This window comes from Triturus cristatus, chromosome 7 (assembly GCF_964204655.1).
Source record: "Triturus cristatus chromosome 7, aTriCri1.1, whole genome shotgun sequence".
Classification (NCBI taxonomy): Eukaryota; Metazoa; Chordata; class Amphibia; order Caudata; family Salamandridae; genus Triturus; species Triturus cristatus.
In genome coordinates, this window is record NC_140590.1 from 267,906,333 (window position 1) to 267,926,066 (window position 19,734).

General features: G+C 48.6%; 1 protein-coding gene across 2 annotated transcripts in view; it reads left to right on the forward strand.

The window, feature by feature from the left end:
• The window catches only part of LOC146809378 (ferritin heavy chain A-like), a 287,383-nt gene that overhangs the window by 238,724 nt on the left and 28,925 nt on the right, over window positions 1-19,734 (forward strand). Inside the window, exon 1 of one of the 2 annotated variants that reach the window (XM_085616194.1) lies at window positions 11,333-11,498. The exons of the other annotated variant lie outside the window; for it this stretch is intronic. Coding sequence (XP_085472320.1) covers window positions 11,397-11,498 — 102 coding nt within the window. The 5' untranslated portion in view covers window positions 11,333-11,396. Of the gene's footprint in view, window positions 1-11,332; window positions 11,499-19,734 lie in introns of those variants that run through there. 2 annotated transcript variants of the gene reach the window in all.

Here is a 19,734-nt window from a genome sequence, read left to right on the forward strand (position 1 = left end):
CTCGATTACTCCAGTGCTCCCGTGGGTGCTAGCCCTAGAACTTCTTAAGTCCAAAAGGGTTTGGTCCTGACTCGATTCAAAGTGTCCCTAATCTTTAAATTTCCAACCGCGACATTGCCCATAGAAGCTAACGAGAACCTGTGGTTGTGTTTACACACTGCATACAGTCCCTGTGGGTCCCCTGTGTCACTACCTTGGGTGGTTCCTTGGGGTCCCAGCGATTCTACAGGCTCTAGGCCTTGTGTTCAGTTCAGTCGTGGTTCTTATACCACTTTTTTGGTATATGGTTTGGTATGCCCCTAGGGCACAAACGAACTCCAGTCTCATAAAGAGACTAGAGGGATGTGTTTTATCTTAAATACATATATTTTGAATATATACCTGGTGTGGTTGTCCTTTCATTTGACCATACAAGAGATTATAGACTGTTAAAACAAGCTGCTTTACATTCCTTCAAGACTTAGCCTGAAGGCTGCTCTCCATAGCTACCACTAGGATAGCTTTCAATAAAGGTTGTCTTTAACCAATTCACCATAAGGGGTTGTTTGGACGGATACAAGATGTCCACTAGAACTAGTGGACAGCATATATCAGGCCACCTTCTCACACGTGTTGCAGATCGAACTCCTCTCTGTTGAAGTCAGGAGCACTATCATCGGCAGGTGACGAGTGCTGCGGTGCGAAGTGCAGCAGTGCGGTGTGCGGTACCCTCAGGTCGTGGTGCGAGCAGCAGGCGTCGTGGGTGACACCAGGGTCACGGTGTGAAGTGAATAGGACAACAAAGACCCAGGGGGCAGCAGAAAACACTCACGCATCCCCTCCATCAATCTTCACTCTCACCCGTCCGCCTCTTCCATATCTCCCTAATCCTTTTTTCCCGCACCTGTTTGCCCCGCCCCTATGCTCTCCCCCTTCATATTTGACCTTACCCTCCTACCCTGTGCTCTTGTCCTTCCTAGTTCATATTCCATTTCTCCTCCACCCATTGCGAGTCACAATAGATTGGAACATTTCCACATAGGGTGACCAACTGGCATGGGTGCAAATTCAGCACGGTGAGTGTAAAAATTCAGGACAAAGGGTCAAAATCCAGGACAAAATATCAGGACAGAAGGTCAAAATTCAGGACAAAAGGTAATTTTTACATACCTATCAGCGGAGGTTGAGTGATAATATGTAAATAGACAACCACTTAAGTACAAGTCAAAATAGGTTTATATTAGGTTGAGACAATCATGCTTCTCACGGTATTTCTGTATGCGTACAGTTTTGAACAACTGTGCAGGTCTTATTGTGGTATTTCATATCATAATAATATATTTATATGGTTACTGATGAATTGTTGAATGGACATCGACATTCAACAATTCATCAGTATTTTGCTACGTAATTGTGTTGGGGTTCGGCCGCAGGGAATCCCCATAACTCAAAAAAACCATGAACCTGGTCTTGTGTAATGTGGTGCACGTTAAGCGCTCCAATGTCCTTGGGCCGAACTCACACTATATAAAAACCACCAAACATAAACAAATAGTATGTTATCTGTGTGACTTTTTGCCCCACCTTTTCATACTTCGTTCAGTTTTCTGTTGATGGTTTTATTTGTATTTCGTTTTATGCATTTACATGGTAGTAGTCAGGATCATGAGTTTTACAATAGAGATACATAAAACAAGTATTAAAATGCAATTCCAGCGCTTTGAAGTACAGTGAAGACGAAATTACGCTATCGAAAAGAAAACACAAAATAAACAACAGACCTGTATGCTTCACTCCCTCGAATGGAAATGTGATATAGTCATTTTAAATTGCGGGTGTTCAACTTGTGCCTCTTGCGAACCTGATTCCAAAGCTGACATTGTCCCATGCTCTTGGGAAAGTACGGTGTGGATGACGCTGGAGCGATGCTGGTGGCACCAGCCAGGCTGATGTGGTTTGTATGTTCCTATGTACATCCCGCCTGGTCCTTTCGGTACCTAGTGCCCTGCGCATTTAGTATTGCAATGGGTGGGTTGGGGCTGCTCGTGTGCTTAGAGGAGGTGTGCGAGGCGCCCCAGCAGGGAGCTGAGGCTTCTCGCAGGGGAACAGCTCTGCTCCCTGCCAGGCCCAAAATTACTGACAAAAGTCGTCCGTAAAAGGCATCCTCGCGGACTACGGACGTGACGTCCAAATTACCGACGGTCCGTGAAATGTACGACGGTTGGTCACCCTATTTTCAAATGCACCCAAACCTTGGTGTGCGCCATGGCGCGAGCTCCCACCTAACTTCCTAGTTCTACCTTCTGCTAGCTGCTCCAGGCTTAGAGCCGGCCTTACCCTCGTACAAGCGCACATACACCTAGGTCTCACCTGGACATCCTCGCAGCCATGTCCGACCAGCTTCTCACACACATTTCTTGAGGTGCCTGCCTGCCAGGCACTGCTGTCCTTGGGCGCGCTCCTATCGACACTATTTTCTCGTGATTCTCTACTAGAGCCGACCACAGCGAGACTGGAGCATTGCACGTGTCCTCACACATACCTGGAACATGGAACCTGGAACATATAGGTCACAGTAACTACCACCCCTCCCATCAGTGCATTCATGCCTCTGCATGCATTCTGAGGGCAAAGTAGTAGCGCTTTAAAGCCACAGTAGTGGAGCCAGAGTGCTATATTAATCATTTATAATAAATGACTGTGACAAGTACCTTTCATCAGTGCTTTCAATGGAAATATAGAAGTGCAGGTACTCGCAATTTAGAGTATCTGTTTGCTCCTGAGAAGTGTCGGTACTCTCTCATTAAATGTATTGCAGCAGTGCTGAGAAGTGCAGATACTCTCCCTTTCAAGTTAAAGAGGTGCAGGCACTCTGTACCGGACAGCACCTGCCCGATTAAAGCACTGCTTCCATGAATGTCTCCTTTTAAGCAGACAGACAGGCTACAATGACGTACATAGCAAACTACGCGCTGGTCACTTAAGCGCTCTGGTGTCACTAAAGGAAGATAAGGAATTGCTTGGCTCCCGCCTTGATTTTTCAGTTTCTTCCTTTGGAACTTAAATACATTTTTATTTTCTTTAAGCATCTGAAATCTCATTACTGTTTTAACTAAGCTGCACTTATTAGCTTACTTGTACTTGCCTGTATCTCCAAAGAGGAGCTTTCACTGACGTCAATTAGGAGTAGCCATAGGTAGCAGCCTCTAACCCAACCCATTTTTTGGTGGCCTTAGCACAGTCCTTCCTACCCCTGGTGTCAGGGGTCAAGAGAGAAGTGAGAGCGAGAGAAGTGCGAGCCCTGTTTACTGCGTGTAACTTTCACGACGTGTCCTACATCTCAGACCTTTACTGACCACATACAAGGGACACGGCTGATGAGAAACTAAAGCTGGGGCAAGGAATCTGCCCCCAGATGCCACTGGGTGGTGGCTCACAGCATGTGTGATGTCACTTCTGCTCAAAGAACTGGACAGTAGGGGAATAGCCCAGGATCCGACAGCTATTGCTAGCTGGATCTGGGGTCCGGCCGAACCAGGGATACATGCAGAATTTGTCCTGGAGTCATTTTCCAACCCAGAACACAATTCAGCAGCGCCCGCAGTTGCCTGCAGTCCATTTGGCACTGTAACCTGCATGCACTGAGGTCTTTCTTATTTACACTTCCAGCTGGACCCAAAACAAAGGCTATCAGCCCTCCTTATGTTTGAGTGTAATACTGGATACGAGCTTTCTGAGCCTAACACCTAGATGCCAAAGCAATGGAAGAAAACAACAAAGTACTTAGGAGACACTATGTTTTGGAGGTAGGTTTTGTTGAACTCCCTTATGTGAGAGATGTGCTTGCACTGTAAGAATGCAAGATTTCTCTGTCTGTATGAGTAATTTCACAAATATTGATGTAAATGGCACCTACTATTTTTTTATTTACAGCGCTACTCAACCCCAGTGCAGGATATCAGAGAGCTTTACATCACACACAGAAGCACAATAAATCATACACATGTGTAAATCAATGTACAGGAAATATTACATAAGACAATGAGGGTTATAACTTAAAAGGTGTAGGAATGACATATCGTCCATACTTGCAGACAATATATTTTAAGGGAGAACGATTGGGAGAAACCCCAAGTCAGGAGATAAAACCTAATGCATTGACTGTGGTTGTCTGTACTAATAAGACTCTGTTACTTACCAAAGGTACCCATATTTGCAATCTTAAAATAACAAGAGCTAGATAAAAAAAAAACAATAAGGATCTAAACTCATGACTTACAATTTGCATGCAGCTCCTTGATACTGGTAAAGAGATCACTTTGCTATATTAGAAGGATTGCAACTTAGAAACTGGAAGTAACATGATCTCAGTGTCATAAGCAGTAGTCCACTTACATACTTAAATTAAAAATAAATCTGTAACTTTTGTGTTACATAATGTGCTTTGCAGCAGGCACACTAACCTTCTATGCTGCTTTATGAGTTAAAACTGTGATTGGACAAAACCCAGAACTCTCTCCGAATTGTGTTAATGACAAGAGTTTTTTATCGCTAATATATTGAGGGCTCCAGGTTTCATGGTATTTATTTTGTAATTTCTGTCTTTAGTTATCCATATTTATTTTTTGAGCATTTTATCTGTATTTTTTCACTTTCATTTTATGTCCAGTGTAAAAGTGATGCGACAATAGGTGTACTTCCATATGTAGTTTACCTAGGTATATATATTCACAAATGAACGTTGGTGGGTTTTCCCCATTTGCAGTAGAACGCAATCTTCTGAAAACATTTGTGTGGTAGGACAGCTTCAACGGCTGTACATCTGCAGTTCTTTGTCACATTAGGAAATCTTTTTTTTTCTTTTTTAACTTCCCTACCTGTCAATCTGCACAGCCACTGACCTAGAACTCGTGACTGACAGTATTGAAAATCATTTGAAAGAAGACCTGTTTTCAGAATTTTTGCAATATTTAAAAATAAATACAGACAGGACAGACAATAGATGAATTTTCCTGTCTGTATTTATCTGTAAAATATGGTTAAAACTGCGAGCCTTAATTATAACCCCCTCAAAATTGATGGCACGCAACAATCTCTATAGCCAGTGGCATAACGAAAGTTTAAGGGGCCCCCCTGCAATTTACACAGAGGGGCCCCCGCCCCCGCTCCGGATTTAACCTGGAGCGCTCAGGACTAAGTACTTTGCAGAGAGGGCCCCTTGCAGCTCGGGGCCCGCCCCGCACTGCGGGGGATGCAGGGGGCCTGTGTTACGCTCCTGTCTATAGCAGGTGTCTTAGCCCTGTAAGGTATTTTAAAATGAAGCCTCTTTTTGACCAATTAAGTCATCTAAAATAGATTAACTTTCACATATGTCCTTGTTGACAATTTCTTTGCAGTTTATTTTTTTTACATTGTATAAATGTATAAATTGACTTAGGGCTTTAAGTAGGCCGGGTCCTGCCAGTGCTCAGTACTGGCAGTTCTAAAAAGCAGGTGCTCAGACGGGTCCCTATCAGGCTCTCCATTTTCACCCTCCCCCTCGGTGAAAAAAACCAAACAATCTTTACTCTGCAGCAGAACCTCCTTCACTGCATTTGATGTAACTTCAAAGAGACTCGTTATAGTTATTTCACAGTTTCATCATTTTAGAAGTGAAGCATTTTCAATATTATATACACCGAAGCCATAGTTGTTGCTTTTTTTTTTTATCTTATACATCTAACAATCACTGACAAAGCCAATAGTCCTGACTTGTGGGGGTAATGTTACTAGTTGTATTATATATCTGGATGCAATGACAGAAGCAGCAAAATACCAGTCAGGCGGCACACTATGCTAAGCACAGATTTTTAGCTTCAGTGGTTTTAAACCACGCCTTTAATTACATTGGCCACGCCCCTTTGAGAGACCCCCATGTTTTTCCAGCTCACTTAATGCCCACAATTCATGGAGGGCCTGGCTCGTGCAAGGGTCCGTCTAAGGGTCTTCGTTTCAGCGTCGTGCTGGATTCACTCAACCTCACTTGGTCGGACCTTGGCCTAAACCGACCCCCCATCCCACGTGCTTCGTGACAGAACGTGACACCAGGTGACCGGGCTAAGGCCCCATCCAAATAAAGACCACGCACGCACCCAGAACTACCAAAATGGCGCCGGGTTCGTTGCTACCAAAGTCAGGGATTTCCCTAGAGATGGTACGGATAGTCAGGGGCGTAACACAGCACACCTGCCTGGCTAAACAGCTTGCTTTGTTGTTTTTGTAATCAAGCAGTCAACGCTGCGCGTGAATTAGGCATGAGGCCTGGGTGGGGATTCTGCCTCCGGGGCAGCAGATGGCGCGTGAGCTCGCGCCCATCACTTATTTACGGCGGCAGGTGGGATACACCCCAGGAAGGCCTTTCATGTGACGGAGCTCTGTGGGTGAGTGCAGTGGGGAGGGGCTCGGTTTTCAGATCAGGGTCAGCGAGGACTTTGTATCGAACGAGGGCAGAGACGAATGATCGGTGTTTTGTCAAGCCCCCCCACCCCCCATCCACAGGACCGTACGAGGGCGTGGACTACAGGGAGACGCGGAACTTCCACAAGGCCTCTATGGGTGGGGAAAGTCACTCTAAAGGAGAATCAGACGAGAAGCTGACAGGCCTGAGTCACAGAATTAGCATCTCTCCACCCTCCACCCATTTAGTCGCAGTAAATTGATTATAGAGCGGAGGCTAAGATAGAGCTGGAGACCAATGTATAAGATTTGAGATCCCAAGTAAAGAAGAAGACACATTGCGCAGCACTTATCTGCTAGGTAAAGGGTGATGGGGTGGGCCTGTGTCTGCAGGAGAAGGGTTCAGGGTAGGTGGGTGTTTGGTCTTTGCTGCAAGAAAATGGGCAGAGTGGGTGGGTTTGGGGTACCTGGCTGAGGGAACTAAAGAAGACAGGATGGGGCCATGGAAAGGCTGGCTGGCTATTGGCCTCATCTAATGGGAAGTGGCCCCAGAGAAGGGGCAGAGCTTGGCCTATGATCCTCTGGTCTGGTTCTTCCTCTAGGACAAGAACAAGCAGCTCCCTGAGAGACCATGCCTGTGGCCTCCGCAGGCACATTCCCAGCGGGGCTCAATATATCACATGGACAACAGTTCATTATGAAAACCAACCGGGACCCAGCAGACTCGAACAACTACCGACCAAACTCGAATGCACCTTTCCTCAGAAACCTTATCGAAAGACCATCCTTTTTCTAGATTTGAAATTTCCTTGAAGAGAACATTTTCCTATCTGGCCAAAGAGAGGTTCTGAATCTACTCCGATTTCCATCTTGAATGATCTAAAATCAATTGAAGAGAAACAGAGAAGCTGCACCACCATTCTGCGACCTACAAGCAGCCTTCGACACCGTGCATTATGAAACTACTACATAGACAGACTGAAAGAAAATGGTTTGGAAATAGGCATCCCCAACCAGATCATCTCCTACCTTATGGACAGATCAAGCATGGTCCCTGTACCTCATTTCCCCTCGCTACCATATAATATCAAGATAGGTGTACCTCAATCTTCTCGCCACTCCGCTTCACTGTACCTCAAGCATCAATCGTCTTGTCTCTCCTCTTCAATGTATACATTAATTCACTCTGTGACCTTATCAAGTCCAGTCACCTCACATGATAAAATTATGCACATGATAACAAAAAAAACCTGATTACCTTGAAGCGTCAATGCTACGCGCACCCATTGAGCCATAGAATTTTGGCTGATAACAGCCACCCTGAACCCAAACCATCAAAAAATGAGATTGGAAAAAGGTGGCCTCTAGAACTGAGAGCACCACCAACTTCAAAAGGAGTAAGAAACGTGAGATTTATCATGCGCTCAACCCCCCTCTATGCATCCTCAAGTTAACCAAGGAACAAATCCTACATGTGATACTGTGCGGACACTGGGTCACATTCTCCTGCATGAGAGTTTCCCACAGCAGGCGTTCAGGCAACTGCTTCCATCATCTTAGCACATCTGGATTATGCCTATGATTCGCACATTGACGCTCACTTTCAGTTACCTGGCACTTTCATAGGATTCAGAAAGCAGCCGCGACACTTCTTGTAAACCTATGAAAGCCCTTCATTCGCTCCCGATTGCTAGAAGACTAGCTTTCAAAGTGATCTGCATTACTCATAAGGCAATAAATGAAAGGGGCCGTTTTCCTACAGAAGAAGTTTAAGAGATACTCTCATAAGAGAGCACTGCACTCCAGACTAGAACCCCGAATAATCATGCCATCCTACGAGAATGAACCACTGGTGACCCCTTCTTTTCAGTGCCAGCTGATAAACGATGGTGGTCACGTCAGGGAAGGATACACGCCACCGATAATCACCTGGACTTCAGCCCCTGCTTCCAGATCAGGACCAACCTAATCATACCTTCCTACATGTAGAAAGCCATCGGTGCCCCCCGCACTTCGTTGGAGCTGCTAAATAGTGGAACTCCCTTGAGAAGCTTACCAGCCACTGACAAGCACATGGAGTTCAGGTGGACGGTGCAGACCGGTCTCTCCCCTACCAGAATCTCTTCGAAATGGACAGATGAAGCATAACCAACAGTCTCCCTGCGCTCTATATACTGAGAACTCGACGCCTGTGTTCTGAGGATCTGGTGTCTGCATAATGAGTACTTGATGCCTGTGTTCTGAGGATCTGGTGTCTGTATAATGAATACTTGATGCCTGTGTTCTGAGGATCTGGTGTCTGTATAATGAGTATTTGACCCCTGTGTCCTGAGGATCAGGTGTCGCCATAATGAGTACTTGACGCCTGTGTTCTGTGTTCTGAGGATCTGGTGTCTGCATAATGAGTACTTGATGCCTGTGTTCTGAGGATCTGGTGTCTGCATAATGAGTACTGATGCCTGTGTTCTGAGGATCTGGTGTCTGCATAATGAGTACTTGATGCCTGTGTTCTGAGGATCTGGTGTCTGTATAATGAGTACTTGACGCCTGTATGCTGAGTATCGAGTGTCTGAATCCTGAGTACTTGACGCCTTTATTCTGAGGATCTGGTGTCTGTATAACTATTACTTGACGCCTGTGCTCTGAGGATCTGTTGTGTGTACAATGAGTACTTGACACCTTTATGCTGAGAATCTGGTGTCTGTATAATGAGAACTTGACGTCTGTATGCTGAGGATCTGGTGTCTGTATAATGAGTTCTTGATGCCTGTGTTTTGAGGATCTGGTGTCTGTATAATGAGTACTTGACGCCGGTTTTCTGAGGATCTGGTGTCTGTATAACTATTTCTTGACACCTGTGCTCTGAGCATCTGGTGTGTCTACAATGAGTACTTGACGCCTATATGCGGAGTATCGAGTTTCTGAATAATGAGTACTTGGCGGCTGTATGCTGAAGATCTGGTGTCTGTATAATGAGGACTTGGCGGCTGTATGTTGAGGATCTGGTGTCTGTATAACTATTACTTGACCCCTGTGCTCTGAGGATCTGGTGTGTGTACAATGAGTACTTGACGCCTGTATGCTGAGGATCTGGTGTCTGAATAATGAGTACTTGGTGGCTGTATGCGGAGGATCGTGTGTCTGAATAATGAATACTTGGCGGCTGTATACTGAGGATCTAGTGTCTGAATAATGAGTACTCGACACTGGTATTCTGAGGAGCTGGTGTCTGCATAATGAGTACTTGATGCCTGTGTTTTGAGGATCTGGTATCTGTATAATGAGTACTTGATTCCGGAATTCTGAGGATCTGGTGTCTGTATAACTATTACTTGACCCCTGTGCTCTGAGGATTTGGTGTGTGTACAATGAGTACTTGACGCCTGTATGCTGAGGATCTGGTGTCTGAATAATGAGTACTTGGCGGCTGTATGCTGAGGATCTGAATAATGAGTACTCGACACTGGTATTCTGAGGATCTGGTGTCTGCATAATGAGTACTTGATGCCTGTGTTTTGAGGATCTGGTGTCTGCATAATGAGTACTTGATGCCGGAATTCTGAGGATCTGGTGTCTGTATAACTATTACTTGACCCCTGTGCTCTGAGGATCTGGTGTGTGTACAATGAGTACTTGACGCCTGTATGCTGAGGATCTGGTGTCTGAATAATGAGTACTTGGCGGCTGTATGCTGAGGATCTGAATAATGAGTACTCGACACTGGTATTCTGAGGATCTGGTGTCTGCATAATGAGTACTTGATGCCTGTGTTTTGAGGATCTGGTGTCTGCATAATGAGTACTTGATGCCGGAATTCTGAGGATCTGGTGTCTGTATAATGAGTACTTGATGCCGGAATTCTGAGGATCTGGTGTCTGTATAACTATTACTTGACCCCTGTGCTCTGAGGATCTGGTGTGTGTACAATGAGTACTTGGCTGCTGTATGCTGAGGACCTGGTGTCTGCATACAGGACACAGGGTCTCCATATACTGAGGACCTGCTGCTTGTGCACTTATGGGGTGAGGTACATACACGATGAAGAGTGGCCACGCTTTCTGCACGCTATGCTATACATATCTTTATGTAGATGTAAAGGCGCATTGCTAGGCTCTGCCGCCTGCTCAACTTCAGCGCATTCAATTGTTACAGTATTTGTATAGCGCTTCACAGCACTTGTGTGGCTCCGCAGCACTGTTCTGGTCCGGTTAGAAGAGGCTTCCCAGCTGGCTATGCATGGTTGGCAGAGTGCATGTTCATGCGGGGGAGCATTGGGCATCGTGTGAGAGCCGTGGGGATGCTCCCCTTGTGTAGGTACGGATTTGGCACAGCGCCTACACGTGGCAGTGATGCCAGAGGGTGTAAGGTGCGTGTAGTGGAGTTTGAGTTTACGTACCATCATCTGATGGGCTCGGCCGTTGGGTCGTTTGGTGCCAGTGTACAGGGTCGGCCTATGTGAAGGGGTGGGCCTGGTTGGGTGGCAGGGCCAAGTGCCTGGGAACTTCCAAGAATCATGACACATACCAGTAGAATACCGGAACCACGGGCTTTTCTACCAACAATCTTAACGGTGCTCATTTCATCGCCCTTAGACGACGAGAGGTTGAGTCGGCCGTTCTGGGGCTCGAACCAGTGACTTGAAGCAGGTGCATTACCCGCTTCGACTATCTGGCAGGGTAGATATGAACATTATCCGAGGGGAGGGGTTGACGCCACTTCTTCCCCCCACCCCTCTGCCCGTGCAGCTGGTGCTGCTGTCCCGGTGCAGGGTTACCCGTGCTGTGACGTCATCCTCCAGCACACCTGAGGACTGGAGGGGGTTGGGGGGCAGCTTCTCTCCATTCGCCGGGCCTCAGCTGCCTGTTACCCGACCCTCGCTATAAATGCCCCTGCGCTCTGCCTGCCCGCAGAAGCTGCCTGTTGGACCCTCGGCCGACTGGACTCTGGCACTGCGCAGGCTCACCCTACAGCACTAGAGCCCCATGGAGTCCCAGGTGCGCCAGAACCTGCACCAGGACTGCGAGGCCGCACTCAACTGCCTGGCAAACCTGCAGCTGTACGCCTCCTACACCCTCCTGTCCATGGTGAGTGACCTTACCCCAGCCCTGCAGATCCTTTACTGTGTCTGGGGCACTGCACTACGGGTAGGTCGATAGTGCGAACTGAACACGATGCACTTCAGTGGGAGTAGGATCAGGTCCTTCACTGCCCCCGATCCTCTTCAGTGGGAGTAGGTGCAGGTCCCTCACTGTCTCCGGTGCTCTTCAGTGGAAGTAGGAGCAGGTCCCTCACTGTCCCCGATGCACTTCAGTGGGAGTAGGAGCAGGTCCCTCACATTGCTGGATGCTCTTCAGTGGGAGTAGGAGCAGGTCCCTCACTGTCCTCGATGCTCTTCAGGGGGAGTAGGAGCAGGTCCCTCACTGTACCCGGTGCCCTTCAGTGAGAGTAGGAGCAGGTCCCTCACATTGCTGGATGCTCTTCAGGGGAGGTAGGTACAGGCCCCTCACTGCCCCTGATGCACTTCAGTGAGTAGGAGCAGGTCCCTCACTGTCCCCGGTGCCCTTCAGTGGGAGTAGGTGCAGGTCCCTCACTGCCCCGGTGCACTTTTAGGGGAGTAGGAGCAGGTCCCTCACTGTCCCCGATGCTCTTCAGTGGGAGTAGGTGCAGGTCCCTCACTGCCCCCGGTGCCCTTCAGTGGGAGTAGGTGCAGGTCCCTCACTGCCCCCGGTGCACTTTTAGGGGAGTAGGAGCAGGTCCCTCACTGTCCCCGGTGCCCTTCAGTGAGAGTAGGAGCAGGTCCCTCACATTGCTGGATGCTCTTCAGTGGGAGTAGGAGCAGGTCCCTCACTGTCCCCGATGCCCTTCAGTGGGAGTAGGAGCAGGTCCCTCACTGTCCCCGATGCACTTCAGTGGGAGTAGGAGCAGGTCCCTCACTGTCCCCGATGCACTTCAGTGGGAGTAGGTGCAGGTCCCTCACTGCCCCCGGTGCCCTTCAGTGGGAGTAGGAGCAGGCCCCTAACTGTCACGGATGCAGCAGGGGTGATGCAGGTTACACTAGTTAGAGTGCACTGGTAGTGACTGGAGCAGCAGGGGTGATGCAGGTTACACTAGTTAAAGTGCTCTGGGAGAGTTCTGTGTGAGTCACAGTGACTGGAACATCAGGGGTGATGCAGGTTACCAGTAGTTAGAGTGTACTGGTAGTGACTGGAGCAGCAGGGGTGATGGAGGTTACCAGTAATTAAAGTGTCCTGGTAGTGACTGGAGCAGCAGGGGTGATGCAGGTTACATTAGTTAGAGTGTACTGGTAGTGACTGGAGCAGCAGGGGTGATGGAGGTTACCAGTAATTAAAGTGTACTGGTAGTGACTGGAGCAGCAGGGGTGATGGAGGTTACCAGTAGTTAGAGTGCACTCGTAGTGACTGGAGCAGCAGGGGTGATGCAGGTTACCAGTAATTAAAGTGTACTGGTAGTGACTGGAGCAGCAGGGGTGATGCAGGTTACCAGTAATTAAAGTGTACTGGTAGTGACTGGAGCAGCAGGGGTGATGGAGGTTACCAGTAATTAAAGTGTACTGGTAGTGACTGGAGCAGCAGGGGTGATGCAGGTTACCAGTAATTAAAGTGTACTGGTAGTGACTGGAGCAGCAGGGGTGATGCAGGTTACCAGTAATTAAAGTGTACTGGTAGTGACTGGAGCAGCAGGGGTGATGCAGGTTACACTAGTTAGAGTGCACTCGTAGTGACTGGAGCAGCAGGGGTGATGCAGGTTACCAGTAATCAAAGTGTACTGGTAGTGACTGGAGCAGCAGGGGTCATGCAGGTTACACTAGTTAAAGTGCACTGGCAGTGACAGGAGCAGCAGGGATGTTGCAGGTTACACTAGTTAGAGTACTGGGAGTGACTTGGGGAGCAGGGGTGATGCCGGTTACAATAGTTAGAGGGCACTGGTAGTGACTGGAGCAGCAGTCCCCTTTGGTATCGCTTTGTTCGCCCTAAATTGGCAGGGTATGCCCAGACGTGGGTCCCTTGCTCACTTTGCCACTGGATTCTGTCTGAACTGGGGTGGTGGAGTGAGCTAAAGAATGATGATGGATTAAACCCAGATCAGTTGACTGGGGGTGAGTGTTTGATTTGCTCAAACGCTCCGTTCATCATCCACTGTCCCGGATGCAGCAGGGGTGATGCAGGTTACACAAGCTACAGTACTGGGAGTGACTTGGGCAGCAGGGGTGATGCGGGTTACACTAGTTAAAGTGCACTGGTAGAGTTCTGTGTGAATCACAGTGACTGGAAAAACAGAGGTGATGCAGGTTACACTAGTTGGTGTACTGGGAGTGACTTGGGCAGCAGGGGTGATTCAGGTTACACTAGGTAGAGTGCACTGGTAGTGACTGGAGCAGCAGGGGTGATGCAGGTTACACTAGTTAGAGTGCACTCGTGGTGACTGGAGCAGCAGGGGTGATGCAGGTTACACTAGTTAGAGTGCTCTGGTAGAGTTCTGTGTGAGTCACAGTGACTGGAACAGCAGGGGTGATGCAGGTTACACTAGTTAGAGTGTACTGGTAGTGACTGGAGCAGCAGGGGTGATGCAGGTTACCAGTAATTAAAGTGTACTGGTAGTGACTGGAGCAGCAGGGGTAATGCAGGTTACCAGTAATTAAAGTGTACTGGTAGTGACTGGAGCAGCAGGGGTGAAGCAGGTTACACAAGGTAGAGTGCACTCGTAGTGACTGGAGCAGCAGGGGTGATGGAGGTTACCAGTAGCTAAAGTGTAATGGTAGTGACTGGAGCAGCAGGGGTGATGCAGGTTACACTAGTTAGTGTACTGGTAGTAACTGGAGCAGCAGGGGCGATGCAGGTTACTAGTTAGAGTGTACTGGTAGTGACTGGAGCAGCAGGGGTGAAGCAGGTTACCAGTAGTTAGAGTGCACTGGTAGTGACTGGAGCAGCAGGGGTGATGCAGGTTACCAGTAATTAGAGTGCACTGGTAGTGACTGGAGAGGCAGGGGTGATGCAGGTTACACTAGTTAGAGTGTACTGGTAGTGACTGGAGCAGCAGGGGTGATGGAGGTTACCAGTAGTTAAAGTGTATTGGTAGTGACTGGAGCAGCAGGGGTGAAGCAGGTTACCAGTAGTTAAAGTGTACTCGTAGAGTTCTGTATGAGTCAGAGTGACTGGAGCAGCAGGGGGTGTAGGTCAACACTGGGTGCTCGGTCAGAGTGATATGTTTTCTAGTACTGTAGATCAAAGAGGGATAATCTGCAGGTCATGATCAAATGTACGGGAAGAGGTGTGGTTCAGCGGCCTGGAAGATGGGGCCTCACGGTTCGATCCCCGTGCCGGCGGCAGTTTAGCCCAGCACCTGTGACTATGGGCAATAGCTTGCTTAATCTTCCCAACGGCCCCCAGCGCCGGGACGCCTCTCCGGAGGTAGCTGTGCGCTTTACAAATGCTGGTATTTCCTTTACTGACAGGCCTATTTCATGTAGTCCTAGTATGGCAGGTGGGTGCTGTATGTCTAGAATGAGGTGGACTGGCAGGGCTGAGTCTCAGCAGTGAAACAGCATCTAGGTTCTGCAGAGCTGGTTAAATATCTTCCAGCAGAGGTGTGTGGGGTCTGGTGCTGAGGAGCACCAGGTAGTGCAAGGCCGGACATTTTTGGGGCACTGTTAAATAAATCTGACTACGGTGCTGGTTAGATGTGCTAAATATATCTTGTAGTAATGATGGGTGTGTAAAGAGCTTGCTGTGGAGCTCTTTTCGGGGTGCTTGTTTAGTAGGTTGACATAAGCTCATTGGGTAGACTTTGTATATGTGTTTGGTAATTAGATTTTATTGAGATGCTTGCTGTGAAGATCACGTTGAGGTCTGCATCGCTTACGCCAGATCTTGTGGTGGCGCTTGTTGTGGAGATCACGTTGAGGTATGCATCGCTGACCCTAGATCTTGTGGTGGTGATTGCTGCGAAGATCACGTTGAGGTCTGCATCACTGACCCTAGATCTTGTGGTGATGATTGCTGTGCAGATCACGTTGATGTCTGCATCGCTGACCCTAGAACTTGTGGTGCTGCTTGCTGTGCAGATCACGTTGAGGTCTGCATCTCTGACCCTAGATCTTGTGGTGGTGCTTGCTGTGCAGATCACGTTGAGGTCTGCATTGCTGACTGTAGATCTTGTGGTGATGATTGCTGTGCAGATCACGTTGAGGTCTGCATAGCTGACCCTAGATCTTGTGGTGGTGCTTGCTTTGCAGATCACATTGAGGTCTGCATCACTGACCCTAGATCTTGTGGTGGTGCTTGCTGTGCAGATCACGTTGAGGTCTGCATCGATGACCCTAGAACTTGTGGTGCTGCTTGCTGTGCAGATCACGTTGAGGTCTGCATCTCTGACCCTAGATCTTGTGGTGGTGCTTGCTGTGCAGATCACGTTGAGGTCTGCATTGCTGACTGTAGATCTTGTGGTGATGATTGCTGTGCAGATCACGTTGAGGTCTGCATAGCTGACCCTAGATCTTGTGGTGGTGCTTGCTTTGCAGATCACATTGAGGTCTGCATCACTGACCCTAGATCTTGTGGTGGTGCTTGCTGTGCAGATCACGTTGAGGTCTGCATCGATGACCCTAGATCTTGTGGTGGTGCTTGTTGTGCAGATCAGGTTGAGGTCTGCATCGCTGACTGTAGATCTTGTGGTGATGATTGCTGTACAGATCACATTGAGGTCTGCATCGCTGGCCCTAGATCTTGTGGTGGTGCTTGCTGTGCAGATCACGTTTAGGTCTGCATCGCTGACCCTAGAACTTGTGGTGCTGCTTGCTGTGCAGATCACGTTGAGGTCTGCATCGCTGACCCTAGATCTTGTGGTGGTGCTTGCTGTGCAGATCAGGTTGAGGTCTGCATCGCTGACCCTAGATCTTTTGGTGATGATTGCTGTGCAGATCACGTTGAGGTCTGCATTGCTGACTGTAGATCTTGTGGTGATGATTGCTGTGCAGATCACCTTGAGGTCTGCATCGTTGACCCTAGATCTTGTGGTGGTGCTTGCTGTGCAGATCACGTTGAGGTCTGCATCGCTGACCCTAGATCTTGTGGTGGTGCTTGTTGTGCAGATCAGGTTGAGGTCTGCATCGCTGACTATAGATCTTGTGGTGGTGCTTGTTGTGCATATCACATTGAGGTCTGCATCGCTGACCCTAGATCTTGTGGTGGTGCTTGCTGTGTAGATCACGTTGAGGTCTGCATCACTGACCCTAGATCTTGTGGTGGTGCTTGTTGTGCAGATCAGGTTGAGGTCTGCATCGCTGACCATAGATCTTGTGGTGGTGCTTGTTGTGCAGATCACATTGAGGTCTGCATCGCTGACCCTAGATCTTGTGGTGGTGATTGCTGTAAAAATCACGTTGAGGCCTGCATCGCTGACACTAGATCTTGTGGTGATGATTGCTGTGCAGATCACCTTGAGGTCTGCATCGCTGACCTTAGATCTTGTGGTGGTGCTTGTTGTGCAGATCACGTTGAGGTCTGCATCGCTGACTGTAGATCTTGTGGTGGTGCTTTTTGTGCAAAGCACCTTGAGACCCTCACCGTATAGGTCTGTTGAGATGCTCTTTAGGTAGATCCTGTTGAGGCGCCTATTGAGTGTGTTGTGTTTTGTTTTTGCAGAGTTTTATATAGTGCGAACTTGACCCGAATTGGGTATCAGAGCGCTTTACATAGCACCAGTTACGTTACATGAGGACACACATTCATTTTTGGTAGGCATGGGGAGATTAAGTGATTTGCCCAGAATCACAGGATGTTCAGCGTCATTGCCGAGACTCGAACCCAGTTCCCCAGGTTCGAGGTTGACCGCCCTAGCCGTTAGGCCAACTCCTCTCCTGATGTTCCTTTTGAATTAATCTTGTTGAAGTGCTCAGAGTGAAGATCTGTTGAGCTGATCCTGGTTGTCATGTTCTTTGTGTAGTTTAGTAGATCTTCATGCGCTGTCTGGATAGATACTTATTGGGTACTTGTTGGGTAGTTCCTATTGAGGTCCTTTGGAGTGTATCTTGTTAATGGGATCTTTGAGAGGATCGGCCAGGGCTTATCTACTCTATGATGTTAAGGAGCTCTCTGAGTAAATCATGTTGAGCTGCTCCTTGGGTACATCTACTTGAGTTCTTCTTGGGTAAGTCCTATGTCAGTTCTTGTAAGGTGATTCCTCGAGGTGCCTGTTGTGAGAAGTTGGCCTGGTATATGCTGCTCACTAGTTCTAGTGATCACCTTGTACCATGCCAAGCAACCCTTATGGTGGTGGTTGAAGTCAACCTAGATAGACCAGCTATCCTAGTGGTAGCGTGGACAGTGCAGTCTGCAGGCTAAACTCTTGAGGGCATGTGAAGCCAGCTGTTTTACCATATGTAACCTCCTTGAAAACCAAATGAAAGGACACCACACAGATATATATTCAAAATATATATGTATTTATTTACTAAAAGAATCCCCTATACTTTTTATGAGCACAGAAGCACATTCGTTAAAACAAGGCAATGTTTAAATATACAAAAGTTGCACAATTATGGATGGGCCCGGGTGGCCCGCTAAACCATATACTAAAATAGTGGTATAAGAACCATGTATAGAAAAGTAAGAAGGCCTAGGGCCTTGAGAATTGCTGGGACTACAAGGAGCTAACAGTAGTTCGTGACCAGGAGGCCCACAGGATGCGTGTGCAGTGTTGAAAGTTACACACGTGCACCTATTGGATTCAATGGGTGCGTAAAAGTCACAAAGTTAAAGCAAAGGGAGTCTTCCGGATGGACCAGAACCTAACAACTGGTAACCTAGACACTAGAGATGTTTCTCTACACAGGAGCACCGGAGTGCCAGCGTTACCTCATCCACAGGAAGCGGGTGCATAGGTGTCAAAGTGCGTCGGGTTTCGTCGTGCAGGTCTATGGAGCCTGAAAATGAAGATGCTGCAGGCAGCCATGCGAGAAGAGTTCCGGTGGATCCAAGGGTGGATCTGAAGAGTAGAAGACCTGAAAGCAGAGGGGACACTGTTCAGAGTCACTAGTCAGTGACCGGCGTGGAACCAGGAAGGAACCAGGCGATGTCGGGTGCCAACAGGTGAAAAAGTGAAGCTTGTCTCTGCAGCCACGTGGAAGTGAAGATGTCGACGACGTCCAGGAGTCACTCACGAGCTGTCCCACGAAGGCTCTAGCTGATGGCGGTGTTGGCTTCTCGATTGGAGCAAACAGGCCTTGGCTAATGCAAGCCACGCAGGAGTCGATAAAAGCTTGGTGCTCTAACCAGCAAGGTCAGAGGGGCTGCTCCGTTTCACAGGAGCAAGGGCCAGTCTGGAGCAACCAGACCAGCAGTGTTTGTTGTAGATTTCGTCGCCAAGATGGCCACTAGCCAACGGGCCAGTAACCGGGATGACGCGTCGAGTGGCAAAAAGCAAAAGGGCCCCACGCAGATCTCGTGGATGCTGGAGGGCTGGTCTTTGGTGCAAATGCTGCTCGGTGTTGGGGCTTCTCAAGGCCCTATGCACAACAATGAGGATGCCTCGGGTGCTGCGCAGTCAGCTTGTCGTGGACGTTTCAAGATGGCCGGTCCCACGTCTCTCGGTGCCTCTACGGGTCTCTTCTTTGCAGGGACTGTGGATCAGGCTCTGAGATGTCTGGGAGTCTGGGTCTTGTCGGGCTCTGGGCTCGGTCTCCGGCGGGAGGCGGCGGCAAAGCAGTCGTTGAGTTGCTGGATGGTGCCTGTGTTCACAGGGTGGTCACTCCTTGACCACAAGGGAGATTCTTTTCAGTCTTCTGTGCAGCAGAACATCGAAGTCCAGTGATTCTTCTTCTTCAAGTCGAGTTTCAGGATGATCTAAAGTCCTGGGACACAGCTCCTACTCTTATTCCAAATCTAGGGGCCGGATTACCTGCTAGGTCCCTCCTCTGGGTGGGACCAGGAAGGGGGGTGGTTACACCCCCTTTCCTTTGTCCAGTTTCGCGCCAGGGCTGGGGCCTGAGAGCCCCAGCTCCGGTTTGAACTGGCATATGCACAGGGACACCTTGTGTGCCCCAGGCATGTCTCAATCTATTCAGCCCTCCCTAACCCACTACACAAAATCCTGTCTGGGGTGGTGCAAGCACCTCCCCTGACAGGAAACCCTTTGTCCAAACCTCCCAAGCTGGAAGGACTCCCAGCAGCAGGAGGGCAGACTTGTGTCTGTGGTGGCAGCATCCATTTTATGATGCTGAGGCTCTTTCTAACTTTACCCGGGTTTCAGGTTAGATACATGTCGTGTCCCTCTAGAAGGGTGGAATGCTACCCCCGTCGCCAG